This window comes from Cyphomyrmex costatus, unplaced genomic scaffold, assembly GCF_001594065.2.
Source record: "Cyphomyrmex costatus isolate MS0001 unplaced genomic scaffold, Ccosl1.0 scaffold281, whole genome shotgun sequence".
In the NCBI taxonomy this organism is placed as follows: Eukaryota; Metazoa; Arthropoda; class Insecta; order Hymenoptera; family Formicidae; genus Cyphomyrmex; species Cyphomyrmex costatus.
In genome coordinates, this window is record NW_017276922.1 from 1,562,396 (window position 1) to 1,584,957 (window position 22,562).

Consider the following 22,562-nt stretch of genomic DNA (forward strand, 5'->3'; position numbering starts at 1 on the left):
TTAATTCGTCCTTTGCCATGATGGTTTCACAGAGAGGGGGCATCGGTACTTCCCTTTTTCTACCTTTGGCAGAATACTTAACGACTTTTATTGAAGCCGAAAACAGGTTTCGCTCATGTACGCGATTAAATTAGTTATTATATTTGTTATAGCCCTCATTCATGAGATTTTTTTGTAAATCCATTGTAGTTCTTATAATCAGCGTAGTTTATAATATTAAGCTAGTCATAAACGTGGTTTTATTTAAACGCATTAATTATTATATTATTTTTTAGATCCCACTTTTTCAATTGATTATAAATAAAACTGCCCATACGATTGAATATAAATAATTTCAGTTCTATTACTGTAGCTTTGTTACGATAAGGAAAAGAATTCGGTTTATCTCTATTCGCCGAAATCTTTCAATTTCAATCTTGATACGTTATTCGTTCAGATTTTATCGATTTAATGCTATTACGATAATCCGCGATATCCATTAATGCACATTTGTTTCAATCTTGTCGATGAATTTCTACATGGATTCCAGATAATAATTTTTTTAGCCAGAGTTCTCGTAACTATTTTAATTATTTCACGGATACGCAATATTCTCTTTGTGATACTAATAGGAATAAACAAATAAATCAGAATTTATACATTTTGTAATAATTTGATAAAGTAATAATGTGCCTGTATGTATTCAGGAGCATTAACTTATTCTTGTTGCGTTCGCATAATTTGAATTAAAACGTCGTATAGCTACATTGCATGATTTACATTTTTTCATTTGTTTTTTATTAAACTCAATTATATTAATAATTTTCTCTACGCAACAGGAATATTTTTATCGTATTGTCTTGTATGCTTACGAATCGGTTCAACACAAGTTCCTTTATGAAGCTTTTATGTATTATTTTTAAACTAACTCACAAAATCACTCTTAGTTCATATATTATTTGAAATTGTATAACTTAAATATATTGTCACAAAATTTTAACTAATATATGAATAAGAGTGAGTATACTTCGAATAATTTTTTGATTAATTAAATTTCTTTATGAACTAACTTTTGATAGATTCAAAATTCGACTACATAATATGCACATATATAACTGTTATTTATATATATAAATTCAGTAAAATATAAATATTGTTCTAACGAATCTAATGAATGTCGAGAATTCCTAACTGTTCTGTTCTACTTCTTGCTGTCTTACACATTTAATTATGTCTCGAGTCGCTACAAGCTAATTGGCAACAATGTTTGCAGCGAGATGTTTTTATTTTTTTTCGTTCCTTTTCGTTTCTTTCTTCCGCTTTTCCTTAACTTCGTCGTTTATTTTTATCGGTTAAAATTACTGTCAAGTATTATGGTCTCTTTTGGTATTTCTGACCTTTGAGAGTAAGCGGCGAATATTTATTTCTTAATTATGATTTAAGATTATCTTATTTTTTCTTGTACTCTCGTGAAACTTATTTATGGATATCGTGAATTTATTTGGCGATATAAATTTCACTATATTGATTAATTTATGTGTAGCGTGTCGTTAAATTATATATGTATATTAAATTTATTTTCACTACTTAGCAACCCCTAAAAAGAAATTCTAATTACATGATTTCTTATTCTTTGCTTATATTATATGAAATACGAATAGTTCAGAAAGTAAAGATTGGTAATCTAGGAAGAGAGAGAGAGAGAGAGAGAGAGAGAGAAGACGCGAATAAGCCCAGATTTACGTAAACCGCACATTGTCAGTGATACTCGGTCGAAGACTCTTCGATAGGAAAGACACGGATTCGCGCTGCCGTTCAGATTGGATCGTCGTTCAGCCGACCGGAAATGTAGACGGCACAAGTTGTGGGTTCCGGTTTCCGCAGTACAATGGGCGACCTGCCCTTTGGTGGAAGAGTGTCAGTGGATGGTGGCATGCAATCCATCACTCTCATTCACACGACCCATCCTCGCTTCTTCCCCCGTGTTGCTGCTATACGGCCGTTCTCCTGCCATTCCGCCTTTCCCTTCGCATCTCCGTTGTACTGTCACATCACTTATCCCTGGTAGACAGGCGGACAGACGGACGCTTAAGCCGTGTTCGCAACGCGTCTTTCCTATTTTTCACCTCCGTAGTACCAGGAGAAGAGATCCAAGTATTCGTGTGCTTTCCTTCCTTCCCTCCATGGTCTTGCTGGAATAAAACTGCTGCCACGGAGAGAATTGATGCTTCCTGCTGTAAATTCGTCCTATTTTTCACGGCGGGTCATCCCGCGGCGACGTTTGTCTCGCCTCGCTTCGTTGTAGCAGCCTAACAAGGGATTTCTACTTCAACGGCGACGGTCTGAGTTGAATCACTCCTCCTCTACTTTATACCGTATAAATCCGTGTATATGATACTTTCAAGCAATGAGATTTTATACCGTTGCAAAAATATTGACATGGCGTCTTTCGTTTCGTCGTTGGTATTATAGATATGTACGCGAATGTTTCTATTATACTCGCAATTCATCTTGGATTTTCTTTAAAAATATTTACTTGTTACGGTTGTAAGAATTGGATCAAATATTAGATGGAATAACAAAGTTATATTTTTTTAAATTGCAAAAAATTGCGAAATTAATATTTCTCAAACAAATTACATATTTTTGCAAGAGTAACGTTTGAATTTATATTACAAGTTATGTATTATATTATATCATGTTGCCCTAAATGGGTAAGTAAGATTACATAGTATAAGACGAGATGTAAGAAAAGCTGTGATTAAGATTATAAAGATACCACAAAAGCTGGTAATTACGAATAAGAAAATAACTCTGGTCTGGTAACTAAGAGATTTAGTAGAATAAGTTGAAATGAATAGAAGCGTACTCAATGAACGAGTCTTTAATTTAGAATCCGATTACTTCTCTAACCTCGTTCTGAAAAAGTAATGAAAGAACTCCATAAATCTCGTTAAGCTATTCAGATCTAGCTTAACCACATTGAACAGGACAAAATTGCACTTCTATTATGTTGAACGTTGAATACACTTGCTGCAAGATTTGTAGCGATCTATTCAATCGATCACTACTGCAAGCTGACTTCATATTCGAGAAAACGTGTTTTTTTTTCGTCGGATATATCGTGTGAAAAGCTTTTTTTTTTTTTCCGATAAGACATCACTGTTATGTCAAAGATTTATCGTTCGATTCCCGCGCGTGCGCGTTCACAGATCGTTTATTATCCCGTACACTTCGTATTTAATGAGCTTCTGTTGCTTCTGTTGGTGATTCCGTTGCTCATTTCGAGTTTTCAAGTACACATATTTCATATGTTTATTCCAAGTTGCAATGTTGTTTTCGCATGGAAAATTAATGACTTCGTTATATTTGAAAATTTTGTATGTCTAAGGACCGGTTATTTTCTCTTCGGATAAACTATGTAACTAGGTAATTTATTTACTTTATAGTCACAAATCAAACACTTGTCTCTTGATGTGCTTTTTTAATTTTGGTACGCATAAATGTTGGATAATCGATAACTATATGATTTATACTCGTCATGTGGCATCGGAAACGGTCCACCCTCGTTGCCGTTGTTACGGGAGTAATAACTCGCTCCTAGCAGCTGCTGCAGCGACAAGTGTTACGAATGTCCTCTTCAACCATTTTCCTCCATGCCGTGCAGCATCAGGTAGTATCATTTGCGTTACGCTTTCTAAATTAATAAGAGAATAAACGCCAGCCGCCTTTTAAACTTCAAAATTTCCTTTTCATAAAAATATCAAATTTCATAGAAGCTTTTTAATTGCAGCTTATTTCTTTAAAAATAAATTCTTGTTACAGAAAATACATACCAAAGAGAGATCTTTATAATTTACATATTATTCTTTAAAGACTTATGCATGTGTTTTTCTGAAGATATTATTTTTACATTTATTGCAATACAAATCTTTTGATTTTATATTTTAACACCTTATATAAGAATACGATATTTTATTCTTACACCAAAGTTTTCTGTAACATACGAGTGCGTGCAAGAAATATCTATGAATAAATTAAGAATAGTTGAATATTTATGAATAAGTTATGGATAGTTAAATGTGTAAGGGCAATGTTATGTTAGAGTAAAATTCATATTTAGCGCGGAACGGAAGATGATTATTTGACACGTGAGAATTTGAAGGAAGAAGAAAAGTATACGCATTTTGTGCAGAATCAGTATGTATCATCGTTTGTACGATACTTTTTGATAGTACTTGCGATGGAGTTTGTATAAAGTTTGCGTAGATCAATTTTTTTGATTAATCGGATTTTTTCTCCTGCTTACTACAATCTGATAGGGCTGAAGCGAGACCGAGTATGCACCGTTGTGCTTATTATGTATTTAGCGTGTATCGTAATTCATCCAACCGCTACAGAGACTATGTAACTCCAGCATGTATAGGGCTTAGAAGTTGCGACGACTTATGACAGAACTTTGTGAACGCTCTGTGGTTTATGCACCGAGGCCTGTGTGTCTTATCTGTATTAAGTTCCTTCTCTTCTCTTGTGAAATTCAGTATATACGTGCACTCATGTATTTAACATATGGCATATGATTCTTTAGTATGCTAATATGCGACATGTATGGCGAATTTCCTATTATTACGTTTGATATATATTATCTTCTCATAATTCTGTTTATTCACACTCTTGTTATTTAAACTTTTATTTTTTGTGACAGTAACAAATCTCTATGTATTAATTGTACAAGAGCCATTTTTTACCAAGTAAAGAACGTTTAACGATAATAATTTTTTTAAATTATGACTTGAAAATTGTGTTTATTTTTAAAAATTACGTTTATTTTATAACAATACATATAGTCAAATTTTTAACTACTATTTGAGTTATACTATCGATACGCATAATATTTGATAATTTTTTTATTATTTGTTTATCTTTATTCTATATTCATTAATGATATAAACATTTTACGTTTATTTGCATTTAATACAATTTTTAATCCAATTTATCGGACGCAAAAATACACGAGGCAGTCTTCAAATTAGGATAGCTATCTCGTCCGTGGAAGTTGAACTGCTTTGGTGGAGATTTGTACGGTTCTCAACTTTGCAAATTGTATGTACACAATTTGTGCGAGTGGACGAGATGGAACGTGTAGAAATTTGAACCTCTAAAGGCAGACGATATCCTTGAGATTTCACGGCGAATGTTTCGCAGTACGTTTACATAACTGCTTTCGCGTTGAATTAGTAGGACCGTTCGCCCACTGATTGTCTCGACCTTGTCGACAAAGTGCTTTATCGCTAATGTACAGCTTGTTCTCGAAGTTCACTGAACGCGCTGAGAAATACCGTTGGAGCGGGAAAAATATTTTTTCATTTAGGTTTTGCGGTTTGTGAGTAATTATACGGATAGACTGACTTCTAGTGCCAAATATAATTTACTCGCCATTCCATTGTCTACTTCTACTTTTTTGTTAACTTTTTGTCTCACTCTATTTTCGTACTTTTTTTTTGCCTCATTGTCGGTTTTAGACAATGCAGCAAAAATCTGTAATAAATTGGTGATATAACGAATCGTTGAGATAGTACCCGTTGGTGTTAAAAGTCTATGAGTAAAAATATAATAGCTTCTGTAAAACTGGACCGAGGCAGTTTCGTGCATAAGTTACGATCTCTATACAGGCAATTTTAGAGTTACGGCATGTTTACGATTCATTGTAGAAAATATGCTTAAATAATAATGCTGCAATAGACGAAATAAAATTATTCGTATTTCTTAGCTTACCAAAGTTAGTGTTCATAACATTTTTAGTAATTTTATTATGCAATTTACAATTCGATTTTTATTTTAGATTATAGAATTCACGGCATGTAAATGTTACAATTTTTACAATATTGATTAGATTTATTTCTTTTATGATAATAATTGCGCTTAATAACGCCTTAAAATTATCACAGACTTCCATTTTAGTTTGTTATAAATACGTACGCTATATAAACATTTGTACGTCAGGAATATATTATATGACTAATTACAACATATTTGATATATTTTACAAGCCCGCTTTATTGATCACAAGCGTCATTTTATGTACTAAATCTTATTTATTTTAAAATATATCGTGACAATATGAAATACATTTTAACGTTATAATTCAAGATAATTTTACACAGAGAAAAATGTTCTGGTTGTATCAACAAAAAGTATAAGCATATCAAATTTTAATCAGATGAATACTCTGTGGTTGTCATAATTGATTTTTTTATTACCTTGACTAAGATGTTTAATAGATTAACTATAATCGATTTGATTTGTGTGTATCTTTTTGGTTAAATCTATGTGAATTTCAATTACAACAAGGCTTTTTCCAGTACAGAAATTTTAATAAATGCAATTAATATTAATTTCTTTTCAAATTTATATAAACATCTTTGAACATTTTTAGTAATTACATTATTTTAATGCCACAATTGACGCAAATTAACATCATGAATAATCGCAAACTATTTACCGTTTTGATTTTTATATGTATACAAACACTTATAGTATAAATATTGTAGAAGAAAATAAACAGAGTTTCATGTCATTACTGATTGACGCACCATTAAGTAGCGCTTAAACGCTAGTAGAAGAGGATTACAAATCGAGGGGTAGGAAAAAGCATTTACGAAAGTTTTCAATTACATTAGAGACGGGCATTAAGCTCGTCTTCGGCGACTCTGCGTAGGGTTCACCTGAGATCCGCCATGATCTCGCTCCGACTCGATTCGGGAGGATGTGAAGCGAGTAAACTTATAAACTATGAAAGTTACTTCCCTATTCAATGAATTGACCGTGCATCCTTCGGTACGTGCCTCGAAACCATTTTGTCTCGGTTCTTTCTCTCTATCTTACGCTCCCTGAGTGAATTTTCTTTTCCTGTTTTATTGTGTCACCGCACGTGAGAAAGAATACACAGCAACAACGGGTCGACTGGAAAATTACCAGTTTTCACGAAAAACGTAAGGCGAAACATTGTACAACAAAATAAGTCTTTTCTGCAGCAGTTACGATTGTAAGTTGAATTATAAGTACCTATATCGTCGTTGTTGCAATTTACTTTTACATATATTGTATATATATGTGTGTATATATATATATATATATATGTATTGTGTAATTGAAAAGAATGTATGGAGAATTCTGAATTATTTTATACATGAATTTTATGAAATAAGAAGAAAAATTTTGTACATGGATGTATGTAGAGACACTCAACACATTCATAAAACGACGCATTCTCTTTTGTAAAATAGACATCGGTTAGAAAATGATAGGTAAATAATTTTGAGATCGTTCTAGGATATTTTTTATATGTATTAGTAGTGTCTTCGTTTAGCTACAAATGCAATTGAAAATTTAATAACTCGGACCTCCGATGTGTCGATAGCCACATCGCTTTTCAATCGCGCGTGACTTGTGACAATCGTTATCGTTGATAAGCTCGATTGATCGATAATTCGATGTATGCATGGTACAACACGGAAGCGCCGTTGAAACGGATGTCTGAATATTCGCTTTGCTTCCTGATGCGCTGAGAACGCATCAATTTTCGTCACGTCGGCAGGCGGCCGCAGGAGATACGGCCTGCCGACTTTTACGACACAACGCCACGCTCTAATGGAGATATGGTTTTGTTTCCGTGTTACAGAAGTGGAAAGGAGTGTAGGCACCGCAGCACCGGGGGCGGCGGGTGCAGCTGCAGGGGGCTCTCGGGGGCTGTCACCCTCTCCTGCCCCCTCGTCACCGTCGACCCCCGTAGCAACTAGCAGCCCGTCTGCCTCCGTTTCCTCGGCTTCGTCTTCACCTTCACCCTCTACTTCAGCTTCCACCCTCGTTGCGGAACTCGATAAATCAGTGCTTCAGGTAAGCCTGCTTACTTATACGCGTGCGTGAAGTTATCAAGGTAATAATAGTAAAAAATACACTTACAATTAAAAAAAACAAAAAAATATATTTGACATTTATCCGAGTTTGTGTATTCTGCTATTTTATTTGCTATTTAGATTCTATTAATTAAAATTTTATATATTTTTTTAATATTAGAGATTTACAATTATAAATTATTGTATAATACACGAACTAATGTTGAACTAATGGAAAGTCTTTGTCCGTATATAATTTGAAAATATTTGTTACATTGAACGATTATAGCAATTTTTATATCTTTTCCATTACATAGGATTAGTTTTTGTTTTATATGCTTTTATGTATTTCACATAGATAAAATTTGCATTTATAGACTAATATTATTTATATCATTGTATACGCATATACCCATTAATTATTACTGTGTTACTCATGTAGCATCGCTTTTTGATCTGAAGTTCTATTATTTTCAAGTTAATGCCAAGTTTGCTTGAGGATAATAAAACCTTAGATTAAGCGTATTATATGAATAATATTGTAAACAACGTATAGGTATATGTTTATAATAATGTAACACACGATAACAGCTTGCAAGAGTAAAGCTTTATTTCTTTCAAGTAAAATTTTATTTCTTATATTTGTTTTTATTCACTTTTGGAATGTGTTTTACATGCCATCGACAAAATTAACAATTTGATGAATTAATATCGTTATGCTCAAGTAACAGATAATAATTACTGCTCGGTTATCTTCGGAATCCGATTGGAAGGTATCGATTTGATTACTCCGGTGTTGCTACGAGGGGATGGAAATATTTCTAATAAAGGGTTCTCGAACGTTTTACGATTTATTTTTACTCGGGTTCGATTTATTTTAATTCTTTTTTTCTTGCAATTTAAGTACGTTGTTCTTTAGATGTACCTGTTCTACAAGATATTATTCTTTGAACAAAACGTGAAGTTCGCAATGTTAATTTCCGTCGTTTTCTCGCGTCGCCGAAAATGGCGGAGTTACGATAACGGCAAGAGCTTGCCTGTCCTCGGGCATCTTGGCTAATTAAAGCGCATAAATTACGCGAGTGCGGAGAGAGACTGACGAGAATATGGTAACGTAACGCGCGTTTCTAGATTCCTACGGTAGCATGTCTCCAATGTCGACAAAAAAATATGTTAAATAACTATATATGTGGGAGGTTGTATATTTTTCGGAAGATTCGTCGAGCCGGCAGAAATAAAAAGAAAAAAAAATCGATCTATTTTTTGTACGTATATCGAAACGCATATTGGTTTTGGTTTGCATAATATCGAGGAAACTACTTTTAAAACGCAAAAATACAGCTGTTTTTACATGTAAAGTACAGGATTATGTATAATGTATTATTAAATCGATGTATATATATATATATATATATATATATATTTGTGTTATATTTATACGTTTAATTATATTCTGTTCCTTTTGAACTTTAACGAGTACGACATTAGATCTTTTTTTCTTTGCTTACTCTTTTTTTAGTCTATCTGTATATTTAAACTTAGGAAAACAGGAACGCACATGCTTTGTAGAAAGAGTGCAGCTAAAAGTAACATACCTGTTCTCTCTCATGGAAAAGCGTTTTCTTTGAGAACGTAAATTAAAACGCTGTTGTAGATTCTATTAAGCTCACGAGCGTATTGCGATATATTCTGTGTGCAGTAGCGTGTCCCTTATGGGCGAGTAGTCTTAACTTGGTTATCAAGGTGTCGGCTAAATTGGATCCGCTTTCTACAATTAGTATTCAGAGAGAAGAGCGATGTATCTGGTCGATATCTCTCTCATGATATATTGTACATATTCCGTCGTAATATTGTGTGTGTGATATGTCATATTAATGCAATCAGTGAATGTGTGCAACGTTACATAGAACCTGAAGGACTATAGGCGAATAAATAACTTGAAATAACAGACAATATCACATGAAGGTTTCCATACCAAAAATTAATTTTCTTCACGCTCGTATTTCATTTGCGTTTATGCGCAGCAGTTTTTATAAAGCGGTACAAATTTTGTTATCACAGTTCTGCTTTCTCTGGAATACGGGTTCATAAATTACATATAAATCCGTGGTGAAGTAGCGAGAATACAGAAATAGGAGAGATACGTTTTTTTTTCTAGGTATATGTCAAACTGTCAGAGTAATCAGATGGTGCTTCGTGTGTGACATTTTAACTTTACGAATAATAATAAAAGTTCCTGAAGTTACTAAGAATATTGTCCTTTTGGATAATTTTATTTTTGTTTTTCTTATCAAGAATTTGTCGTAATATAATAAAAATCCTTTCTCATTTTGCTTTCACAACTCATCGATTCCATGAAGTGCATACTAATCATAATTTACTGAATCTATTTGTCTATAACGTTTTTGAACATGAGCTTTTAAAGTTTTGTTTATATTTTTAAATATTTTTATTGTATATATTTTGTTGTTTTATTATTTGTTATTTTTATGTAAATGTTATTAATTTTTATTAATTCAAGTCTCGTAAATTTTTTGAATAGTCTTTTATTATCAGCAATATTTCCGAGCATAAATTCCAATAAACTTTTTACGTGAGCGGTAAGCGAAAGATGTGCAGGATGCACAATAATAGCTTCATCGAGATCGAAGAGAGTCATCACTGGAATTGCAGATGGAGTTTTCAGATCTATTGTTGATGCTGTCTCAGCAATAACTTCTTATCGTGTCAGCATGCTTCATAGGATCTCGACCTCAACTTCTAGTCTGCATTCTCTTTCGATCGCGAAAGAGAATGCAGACTAGAAGTTGAAAAAATTCGTTACGGCCAAAAGAAATGTAATTTCGACTGAATATTCTGCAATTGGTGGCACGAGTTCGGTTATCAGGGATAGGAATTAGATTTGTGTGACGACGGTGGACAGCGCAAGGAGGGAGAGGGTCTATGTTCATGCAGGCGTATAACTTGGTCAATTTTATCGAATTACTCTGCCGGTTTCTGTTCCCTTCACACCATACTGATCTTCATTCACTCTTCGTACGTGTGCTGTTCTTTTGTGACAGACATAGTTTGAGCGTACAATCTAGGAAATATGATAAAATAAATTAAGTGAAATTCCGCTTTTGTATCCACATCGGATGCTTCTTTCATGATTCGACAAAGCGGAAATTTATCGTCTTTTATAGCATGAAAATTTAATTTAAAAGCGTGCTTGGCTTACGCAGTAAGTTTAATTTAGCAGGCGCCGTAGCTACGTTGATCTACGTGATCAGAGTTTTACGTGTAAATGTTAATATCCTGGAACGAAGAATATCTTTTTGGTTTTCGCTGCGTTCTCCTTATACTCTACAGATCTTTAAATTTCAATATATCTTTGTTGTTACAGTACGATATTATTTAACGAAGCACATCTACTTTCTCTATCCATTGTTCTGGTTTTTATTATTTTAGTTAGTCATTTGTAAGAAAACCAATTTTTTTTTGTTAAAATACTTATCATAGAACAAGACATAAACGTATAACTGTACTATCGTAAAATTTTTGGGTGTTTTATTTTTGCTTTACAAGCTGAGCTTGTAGCGCGATCTTTTCCAATTGTTTTTCCAGAATTTATTCTCTTTGAACTTTTATGACCTTGTCTGTTATGTTTATATTTTACAAAATGTTTTTACCTTTTTGCTCATATCAAAGTAGCATTACAGTTTTTCTTGAAAAAATGTGACATTTTATGTGCTCTTCATAAAGGTGAAATATTCTTGTATGTATATGTATATATAACGTTTTTTTTTCCAAGAAGAACGAACATAGTGCTTGTATACTTATGTCATACTTATCCAATATTTTTATGTTGTATTTAATATCTCATTATACTATAATTAAATTTATTTTATTTATTATAATAGAGAGAGAAAGGATGCGTTAACAATTAATGATTAATTACATTATAGGATTTGATATTTTTCAGTAACACGTAATATCTCTGTCTATTGTCCAGATAACTTTTACTAACGTCTCAGCAAACATTACATAGGTTCTAGTACGCTTTTCCTATTTGCCGAGTCAACAGTCAGACTCCAGCCAGTCTAACGCCATAATAGCTATCTCCCGGCTTCTATTTCCGGCTATGCTGTCGCACTGACAAGTATTGTGCTGTTTGCATAAAGCGATGAGAGGCCTCGAGGTAACGAGACTTGAGCAGGAATCAAGTTGCCAATGAAATGCTGTTTTGTCTCATAACGATAGACTACTTTTTATTTTATACATGTTGCTTGTCACATTGATTGAGGCGTGGAGTTCATTATGTTAAAATAACGATTGTGCCAGTCGGGTCAGTGATGTAAATAGAAACATATACACACACATACATACACGTATTGTGTTACCTGTAGATGATATATTGAGTGTAATTTATCTAGGATATTCGATATTGATTTAGGGATATCCATTTTGGATGATCTGATGAATGATAGATTTGGTGGTATTCATTACAAGGAAATTGTTCAGTTTAGAAATTTGAGCGTTTGGAAAGGAAGAATGAGACAGTAAAATATCTATAGTTTTATTAAGTTAACATATGTAATATTAATTCAGCAAGATTATATTTTAATCGAAGATATATTATTTATTATTTTTGCATTAATTGCATTAACTTTCTACGTGACTAAAATAGTATTCTATTTTTTAATTTTTTTTAATCTAATAAATTGTTATTATTTTTTATATGGAAAAATTTTAAAATTAGAACTTAATGATGCTTTCAGAAGAAGTAATTTTTTTTATAAATCTAATTGTTTTGCCTTGTAATATATTATTTATTTTTGTCGTTTTATAATAATTTTTTAGTAAATAAGAAAGGTCGTATCACTTTTATTTTAAAATCGAGAGGTCGCTAGAATGAATAAAAAGCTAAGTTGGCTTATTGAAATAAAGAAATAAATTTAGGAAGAGACATGCCTTATTGATTATTATTATTATTTATCTTATATTTTAATTTTGGTTGATGAAACATATTCCTTGAATATGAACTGAAAGTTAATATAGGCAAAAAAGTTCATACACGGTAGTGCAAATTTTCGTCATATGTAGAGCAAATTTCATATTCGAAACTTCTCCGAACACGATGTTAGTGTGTGCTTCCTCGTGAACTACTGAATTCCCGTGTTCGCGTTTCCACGGCACTCCAATAATTTGGAACTGAGTCTCTTTACGGTATTCAGCTTATTGGATCCTTGATCTCCATATTTTGTCTTGTGATAAAATATGTGAGTCTAGTTTGAACTTATATGTATTATGCATAAAATAGTGAGAGCAGACATTGTTTTCCAGCCATATTATGAAAGATTAACAATGTAGAAATATTTCTACGTTTTCATGATTAAATTAATTTTGAATTAATTATTGAAAAGAGATTCGTATTTATGCGTATATAATGCCCCTACACACACACACACACACAGATCATTAAAGTTAAATATAATTCTATATCTAAACTATACCAGTACACTAGTATGTAAAACAATGATAATATTGTAACAAGAATATAATTAACAAATATAATTAATTTGTTAAACATTAAAAAAAATATTGTTTAATCTTTTAACATTTTTAAAATTCTCTAAAATAATCTTATTAAAGATATATTATTTTTTCAACTTTCAAACACATTGAGTAACAATAATAAAAGTCTTGAAAGTGATCCGGTAGAAGGAGAATGAAATAGCTTGTCCAATGAACCGTTTGACGTATCAAAAAGTCGTAAGACGACAATCGAGAAACTTTGTACAAAGTGCACTTGCGTTAACTTTTTCTTATTTATTGTCGTTTAGAGGTAACACCATCGGGAATTGTGTTTTATGTAAAATTTTGTTGTAATATACACACACATATATATATATATAATTTTCTAGTCTTTAATTAAAAAATGTTTTATTAATTTTTTACATAATTCGATTTTGTTTATTTATCTATCGCAATTATTATTGCCAATGAAGGTTTAATGTAACTGAAACGTTAATAGTTTTCATTTGTGACTTACGACGAGGATAAATATTTTTGTCATTTGATTTAGTCTTTGTAATATTGCTCGTATTTATTGATCATTATCTCTCCTTGATTATGTTTGCATATATAGTAAGCTTGATTAATAACTAATAGAATATTATTATTCTCTAATAATATTTTGTATATATAATTTAAAATATTTATATACGATAACTGTAATGTATGTAAACAGTGTTTACATATACTACGGTTATTTTATTTTATGTTTACTAAACATACAATAATAATATATATAAGATACAAAATATAGTACAACGCAATAACCCATATGTATGTACAATACATGTATAAAACAGAATTTTTGGTGGGCAAATATGTTTTCGATTAATAAAGAACGGTTGTTTATTTATGAAGAAAAAAGCGTCTTTTGATGTAATGTTTTACGGTTAAAGCCCACGAGGGACGTCATAATAAAAATATGGATACCGTTGCGCGGTTCGATCGTTGCTAAGCATCACTGTCGACGCAATTATTTTCAAGGGAAGTTTGCCTTATCGCGTCTTTTTTATTACTGAGGTGTTGAACCCGGTCATTAAACTCCTGGAGAGAAAATTCTGTTTTATGATTTTTGAAAAGTATATTGAAAATAATACACATTGATTATAGATTTTGATAAATATAGCGGAAACGTTGTAGACGTATACGAATTTATTTGTGATAGTTTATTTCAACAAAGAAATTGTACGTAAATTTATAAAAATTAATAAATTAGAAGGATTGAATAAGTTCTTAATTTACATTTAAATATATAGTACACACATTTTTAATAAAAATTTGTAAAACTTTAGAAAGTTAAGAGTAAAGAATGTGTATTTTACACATATATGTTTTTTTGTTAATTGAACGAAAGAAATAACTATTTTTAATTTATCAATTATTTTCAACTCTATAATTTCTAAATGATTTATTTATTTTTGAATAATGTAAGTATGATTTCTCTCTCAGACGGTTATATAAATTTTGTTAAAGTTCTGGAAAAAATTGATGCAAAATGTTGATTAAAAACATTTGTTTTTTTGACATCATCGTTTTTTGACATTTCAATAGTACTTATATATGTTAATAGAGAGATATTTACATTTAAATTGGCTTGTATATCTCTTATTTTTTATAAAATAATTTTTAAAAGATTTTTAATATTATATACGACGTAATTTTAAGAGAAACAATTTGACCATAAATTAAGAAAATGTATACAATGTGTGGTTCTACGGTGTACATTTTGAGGCGGAAACACAAGGTATATGATCATTCTTCGACAACGGGCACTTAATCAAGGGCGCTTCTAGTCGGACAAGGGTGGGTGAAAGGCGGAACGAGCCCAAGAGCTTAGTCTAGGTGGCAGACTCCGGGGGTTGCCGGACCGAGCGAGACCTTAATTTCCTGTAGCACTACGGTTTATCTCTTCCGCGATTTATCGACTCCCTCGAAAGTTCCACGTTTGCGATCCCCTCGTCGAATACTAGTTTGGGTTTCTTGCATGCTTGTTGTTGCATCGTCGACCGATCGATCAGTCGGCGTTAGGCTGAGAATTTCAGGATGGTTTTTTTTCCAATATGTTGTTTGCCGTAAATGTTTATTTTGCTGCTATGTTCTTTTGAAGTATTTCGACTAGAACTCGATGCACAGATAACACGCTAAAATCACTAGCGGAGATATTTCCGGTGCCTAGCGAAGCGTTACGCGCGCTTGCGCGTGGACATGCTTTTAAATTATATTATTATTGGTTTTACTACTCGTACCTGTAATGGAAATACGATTACGCAATTTGCCTTGATATTTAATTAAACGCACCAATAGTTATTTACAAAAAAAAAAAAAAAACTGTTACCATAATGATTGTTGAAAAATGTAAATTTGTGATGCAATGAATGTTCATTCATGCTGTATAATAGCCGCTTGATTTATTTAAAATAATTGTGGATATTTTCGTGACCGAGAATTATTCTTTTTGAAAGTTATTTTTTACACATGATTATTTACTTTGATTATTATTACAACATGTTGTTCTGTGAACACAAAACTTTGTATTCAAGAATTTAACCTTTAAATTTATCAGGGAATACGCTCTTGAAATTTGACGCAAATTTTAATTGTTCCATTCAACATTTACCTGTTCTTGACCCTTAGCGAATATCGAGGTGAATCGAACTCGGCCACTTACGAACGGACACTCCCTACTAATTTCCGGCAGCAAATATCCCAATTCCGGTCCCGCGTCCTTTCCTTTTTTCGTTCTTTTCCATCTGATTTGAATCACTTTCGAACGATGGAGATATTTCTCATCGACGCACGTTTGCTAAAGGATATGAGTTAATTGCTATAGCTAATTTGTAATTAATCCATCAAAATGAGTTATCGATTCACAAATTGATTAAAAATCAAAGATACGTTAATTAATTTAGTGTTACTTATCTTGAGACGAAATTATATTTGCTTGAAATTACTTTTCTATTTCTATCAGTAAAGTTTTTTTTATATATACTACATTATTATTTTTTATATCACAGTAAAGTTTTTATAATAAAAAGGGCAAAATACTGATAAAAAATTTTATACATTAAATGAATATATGTATATCATACATATAATATCTAAACAATAAGAAAAGTACACTGTTACATATTATAATAAAATTTTAACATAAGTGTAATAATTTAAAGTATAATAATTACATATGTTGTTATAATTATTGTTTTGTTTACGTTGCAGATACGTGACTGGCTCACGGTCGAAGAAGAGATGTTGCGACAACAATCTGTGGTCGTCGGCGATGTCGACGAAATCATGCATCTTTTAGATAAACAGAAGGTAAGTCAATTATCAGAAATAATTCCTTCTGTTCAGCGATTTTTCTTTTAAATGAAGATTGTTTATATCATTATTATTAGAGAGTTTTTATAATTTTTTTTTATTTAGTATGATATTGGACATATATTCTCAAGTAAAAATAATTTTTTAACTTGCGAATATATACAAATAAATTAATTAAAATCTATATATTAATGTTTGACGTAATTAATAATTTTATGAATTTCTTAAATAGAAAGTAACAGCAAAACTATTTATTTATATATATTTAAAGGACAATGTGTGTAATATAATAATTTACTTGTGTATATCACAGAAAACTTGATGTGACGCTATTCATAGTCCTATTGCATGTGCATTTTGTTAGAACTATGCTAAATATAAAGATTTCAATCGACTACATTACTAAAATATTGCTATGTTTTTCAAGTTTATCGCAATTCGCTGAAGTAATCTGTAAAAGTGATCAGCAATTGCTTTCAAACAGCTTAGTTCGTAGTAATGCTTGCGTGGCATTATTGAAAGCGCGGCCGTTGCCTTTCTTTTTTTTTCCTATCTTTTTACCTTTACATTAATACAAGAGCCATACCGTCAAAGCCACCACGAAATTAAAATATTGAAGACTTCTTAAGTACGCTGCTTTGTCGTTTCTATTTTCTTCAAGTGGCTTGAAATCAGAAATTTTATTTTTTTATTATGGACCCTCTCAAACAAATATTGCGAAACTTTAAATATTTATTATTACGGGTTTTCGTCGTCGCATTTCGTATGAACGAACAAACGGTAAAAGCAGCAGAGAGAGCTAGAAGTTCCAATGTCGGTAACTTCGCGATCTGTCACAGCAGTGCAGTCGATACTTCAACCCCCAAGGTTCGACTCAAGTGCCTGCTGCAGGGGTAAAATGCTCCTCTATCTTTTTCACAGTCAATTTAGCGTAATACCGTGAGTGGAAAAGTTATCACCGAACGATGAAAAGTGAGATTGCTTGACCGCGAGAAAGAGCGAAGTCGTTGCGGTAGGTGCATAGAACTTCCGGGATGCGAAAATAGGGAAGTGTAGGTGATTGACCGGGAAAACCCTGACATTGGCATTGGCATTAAGGGTCCGACGAACATTGCCACGCCTTCCTTTGTGCGTCGACGTCGCGTTGCGCGTTATTCCGCCATGGTTGTTAATTGCATTGGGCTTAATGGATCGATATCCAGAATTGTCGTGAGGGACACGAAATCGCTGCTTCATACGCAGTGTAAAGTAAAAGTTGAGTATAAATTAGCTACAGAAAAATTTATTTCGATTTATGTGAATGATGACGTACTTCCTAAAATTTATATACGCCAAAACTTATTATTTTTATTGTACAATGATTTTTAATATAGTATTTTGTAATGCCTTTGTGCAACTTTCCATAAGTGCACATGTTAAATGAATATCGAATAAATTGATTTTTTATGAAAAGAATAATTTAATATAACATAATTAGATTTTATCATATTCCTATAAGCGTAAAATATTTCTAGAATGTTGTATGAATATTATTAAAGAATATTAAAATAATATTATATTATGGGGGGGGTTATTTCAATAATATTATATATATAATATTTTTTAAATTATGCCTTTTATATTTCTAAAATATTATTAAACTTTGCATATTAAATGTTGTTATAATACGTTTTAAGCTTTATGTAATATTACAGCAACAATAATGTTATTTTTAATAATTATAAATATAATATTATCAAAAGTGGACATATAACCATCCATTACTGTATTTTAGAAATATTATTTAATATTATACTTATAATTTTAATAAAATATAATTGATTATGCATTTGTGTGTGTGTGTGTGTGTGTGTGTGTGTGTGTGTGTGTGTGTGTGTGAGGCTTTTACGGGTATTATCTTCAATTATATATATTGGTAAGAAATCGAATACTACTCGCTAAGTTAGCGTGCTATATTTTCAATTTTGGTTTTTATTATAAAAAAAATGCTAAATTTTGTTTAAATTTTATGAGAAACTATAGAACTCTGAAAAGTGCTACTGGAACTGTCATTATTTTTTCATTATTAATAGAATGTCGTTATTTTCACAAATCCTTTCCGTAAAAACTTCGATATTTCTACGTGTTCTCATCCCGTGAATATCTAGTCTCTTTTCGTTATCATACTCTCGTGACAGTGTTCTTCCATGAAAAACTCTATCGCGGAAATAATACGAACGTTTACTGTAAATTTTCTCGGGTCGAGGTACGAGAGTACATTATTACATGCCCCTTTATTCCCCTTGCCTTTCTACATTTATGTCTTGGAAAACATCAGCTTCGAGGAACTGGTATTTTCCGAGTTGCATTCTTTCGCGCACGGATGCAATAGTCTCATTACTTTTTTTCAAATGCTTATTTTAATTCTAATAATTTACCATTTTTTATTTGCGCTAAATATTTTTTTCATTTATTTCAAAGTGCAGTTGTAATCCATGTTAGAGATAATTATTTTTTCCATTTCTTATAATCTACGTTTATGATTATAAACGTAAATGGGGTGGCTATAAGAGTACACGAACAAACGATAGGGAAATGACACAAATCATTAGTTTCAATTCGGTAGCATTTTTTATCGGAAAAAAAAAAAAAAAAAAAGACTTTGCGCGCATGAAAGGTTTGTTCGTTGATGTGAAAGCTTCGAGAAAAATCGGCATGATAGGATTTCCTTTTGGAATAGGAATTCTTCTTTATTCGAATGAAAGCAAAGTCATTTTTTTTCTCATGGCGTGCGCCAGGCGGTTGTGAATGGGACAAATGGCGCACTTGATTGATTAGTGATATTGTACTGTGACAAATGACAAATCATACGGTCTTCTTTCTGCTTATATGTCAGAACGGAGATTTGGCATTTTCAAATGCATTTTGAGGGATGACCGAAAACAATAGGTTTGTTACTGTGGCATTGCTATTGATTTCCGATTGTGAGGAAGCCGAGGAAGAGCTATTTTGGCGCACAGAAGGTATACATAGCGAAGACAGAAATTTTTTTTACCGAAAATGCATTGGATTTTCCATAGAAGTTGATAGAGCGTTTAGAATTGTATCGTCTCTTTACGGAAATCGTTCTAAGTAAATGCGGGAACTAATTATACATTTGGAGAGGGCTCTATAGTTTCATACGAGACTGAGATATTTAACGTCTCGCACTTCAAATCTCATTACAATTATACTCGACGTAATTGTCAGTGGATTTTGTCTCTCTCCTCTCTTGCTCTCATCTTACCCGATCTTACCTTTACTCTCATGAGCTTACTTAAGCTTGCTCCACTGTTAGCATTACACAAGTCATTGTCGTCACCTGCTACCTAACAAGATTCGTCCGACAAAGCCCAATTACGAGAGCCAGGAAGCATGTTAGCATGAAATGTGCTTTTAGTCGAGATGTATTCTGACTTTAAGCGATGAATTTTTTTATAAAATATAGTAATCAATGAACGGATTAAGTAACACATGAACATGTATTAATTAAAAAGAACTTGTTGCGACAAATATCACCAAATTATGATTATTACGATTACGACAAATATTATCACATGTTTCAGTTGCCAAATTGAAATTAGAGGCGTCAGATTCTGTAGCTTTGATTGTATTGATCGTTTCCTTACTTATTTTACTTATATAGATTAATTTGTTATTATACTTTCGTTCAGAGCTAGCAATTTTCGATGATAACTTTTGCATTCAAAATTATTTGACGTCAATTTGTTCATTTTCGATTTATAAAAGAAATTATTTACTTAATATTTCCAAATAGCAATAAAATGTTTGTTAAATATTTGTTTTGTTTTTTATTGTTACTGTGAGCATTGATTAATATTTAATATTTTGCAAAATAAAAATTTTCTTCGTCCTACGGATTTCCATGAAATATATTTTATCTCAACACGCAATTATCTGTACCTTTACGTTTAGTATAAGTAAAGACACAAAGAAGCAATTTAATAATATGCCACAATAACGGTGTTGCTTATGCTCGTGATGTGATATCGTTTTATGATGTTACCGATAAAATTTCCAGAGTAGCGTTATTTAAAGAATGTGTTTTCATAGAAACCTCGGATATAATATATTTACAAAAAGAAAATTTATGTGAATAATTCAATTTATTTAACACATATATATTGTTTAACACATACATTTAAATCATATACTATCGATGTACTATTATTCTTTGTAACATTTTTATCGAATTACGTGTTTTAATTGTTTAAATAGTTGGATTAATATTATAGTATACTATAATACGATTACAAACTATTATAATTTTATCATAATAGTTGTCTTTGAAAAAGAACTTACGAGTAGTTCAAATAAAGAAAGGAACTTTTTTCGGAATCACTATCGTAGCAATGATATCTATTCTATTTGTAAACCGTTCTCTTGCCTATAGTCCTGCGACAGTTATATACGTTCTCATCGTACGCGTTATCGTTCAAGCTTTACGAGCTTCTTTATCTTTCGGACGACGTCCTTCACACCGGGTGCAATAAACGTCTTCTCCATTATTTCCTCCGTTTCCTCCGTACGGCTTTGTTGCTGGTGTCTGATAACTCTGCGCACCATCCCATTGCGGCTCCTCCCGTCCGCACCCAAAGGATTTTAGGGTTGCACTCCTTATACCGTGCCGAGAAGGACTTGCCGAGTAATAATGTCAGGGAATCGTGCGCGCGCCTGTAGTTATGAAGAACCTTCCACGATTTCGCAATTTCCCGGTTATGCTGGTATCCGGTGAATAGCCGTCCTCGTTCCAGAACGCGTGTGCGAGCTTATAGCTTGTATATACAGATATACGTGTCGCTTGCGTGGTGACATGCGGAGTGTCACAGATTTTCTACGCGAAAATTGAAATTCACCGTCTTCTCGTTTCTCCATTGGTGTACTATGTATCTTCGGGTGAAATCGCGATCCATCTACATGTAGTTTTGCGATCAGGCATCGTCAGTGACATTATTGGATTCAGTCGAAACGGCGAAATCGATAAAATACTGCTGAACCTTTATACTTCTTTTTCTACTAATTTTGCAAATGTTTCAGCTATTTAATGCATCGTAGCGTTATTCATATATCAAAGAACATTTTTCGTTTTCTAGTTTATTTATTTTTTATTTAATTTTGAGAAATTCTATGTTTTAAGTTTTAATTAGATTTGAAGATAGAGCCAGAAGTACAATATTTAATTATATCGAGTTTTGACGAAGTTTGTTTTTGCGCCACTAGAGACTGTAATTATTTCCGTAATTCATATCGTCAGACCGATAACTTTTAAGTACAACCAAGTTTATACTTGAAGCAAAATTGAACTGTGGTAAGAAATTTATTGCAAGTTATTCTATGTTGAACTTTATCTCCTATTTTATTGAGGATATAATGAAACACAATAAAATTTTTTATATGTTTGGAATACAAAAAAAATTGTATTTTTACAATATCTAAAAAATATTTTTTAGTATACTAAGTAAATAAACAATTGAATTCAGTATTGCTATCTGTTTTTAGGAAAAAGAGTAATATTGTAAAAATGTTTTAAAAATCTTTTAAATCTTTTTAAAGAAAAAATGTAAAAAAAAATAGCAATGTTCGATCGAAAAGTATGTATTTATTATCAAAATTAAATCTCTGTTTTTTATTTTCCTTTTACGGAAAACGACAGTATCATTCTTGCATAAAATATTCTTGAAATTATAAAGTTTTTGGTTTAAAGTATGCATGATATCACATACTTCGGGATATTTAATTACTGCGTTTTTCTCTCGGAAATTTTTACAATTAGTG

General features: G+C 31.9%; 1 protein-coding gene across 1 annotated transcript in view; it reads left to right on the plus strand.

Moving 5' to 3' along the window:
- The window catches only part of LOC108775093 (dystrophin, isoforms A/C/F/G/H), a 447,682-nt gene that overhangs the window by 94,519 nt on the left and 330,601 nt on the right, over positions 1-22,562 (plus strand). The window contains exons 35-36 of the mRNA XM_018541369.1: positions 7,661-7,875; positions 16,647-16,745. Of these exons, the coding sequence (XP_018396871.1) occupies positions 7,661-7,875; positions 16,647-16,745 (314 nt within the window). The remainder of the gene's footprint in view (positions 1-7,660; positions 7,876-16,646; positions 16,746-22,562) is intronic.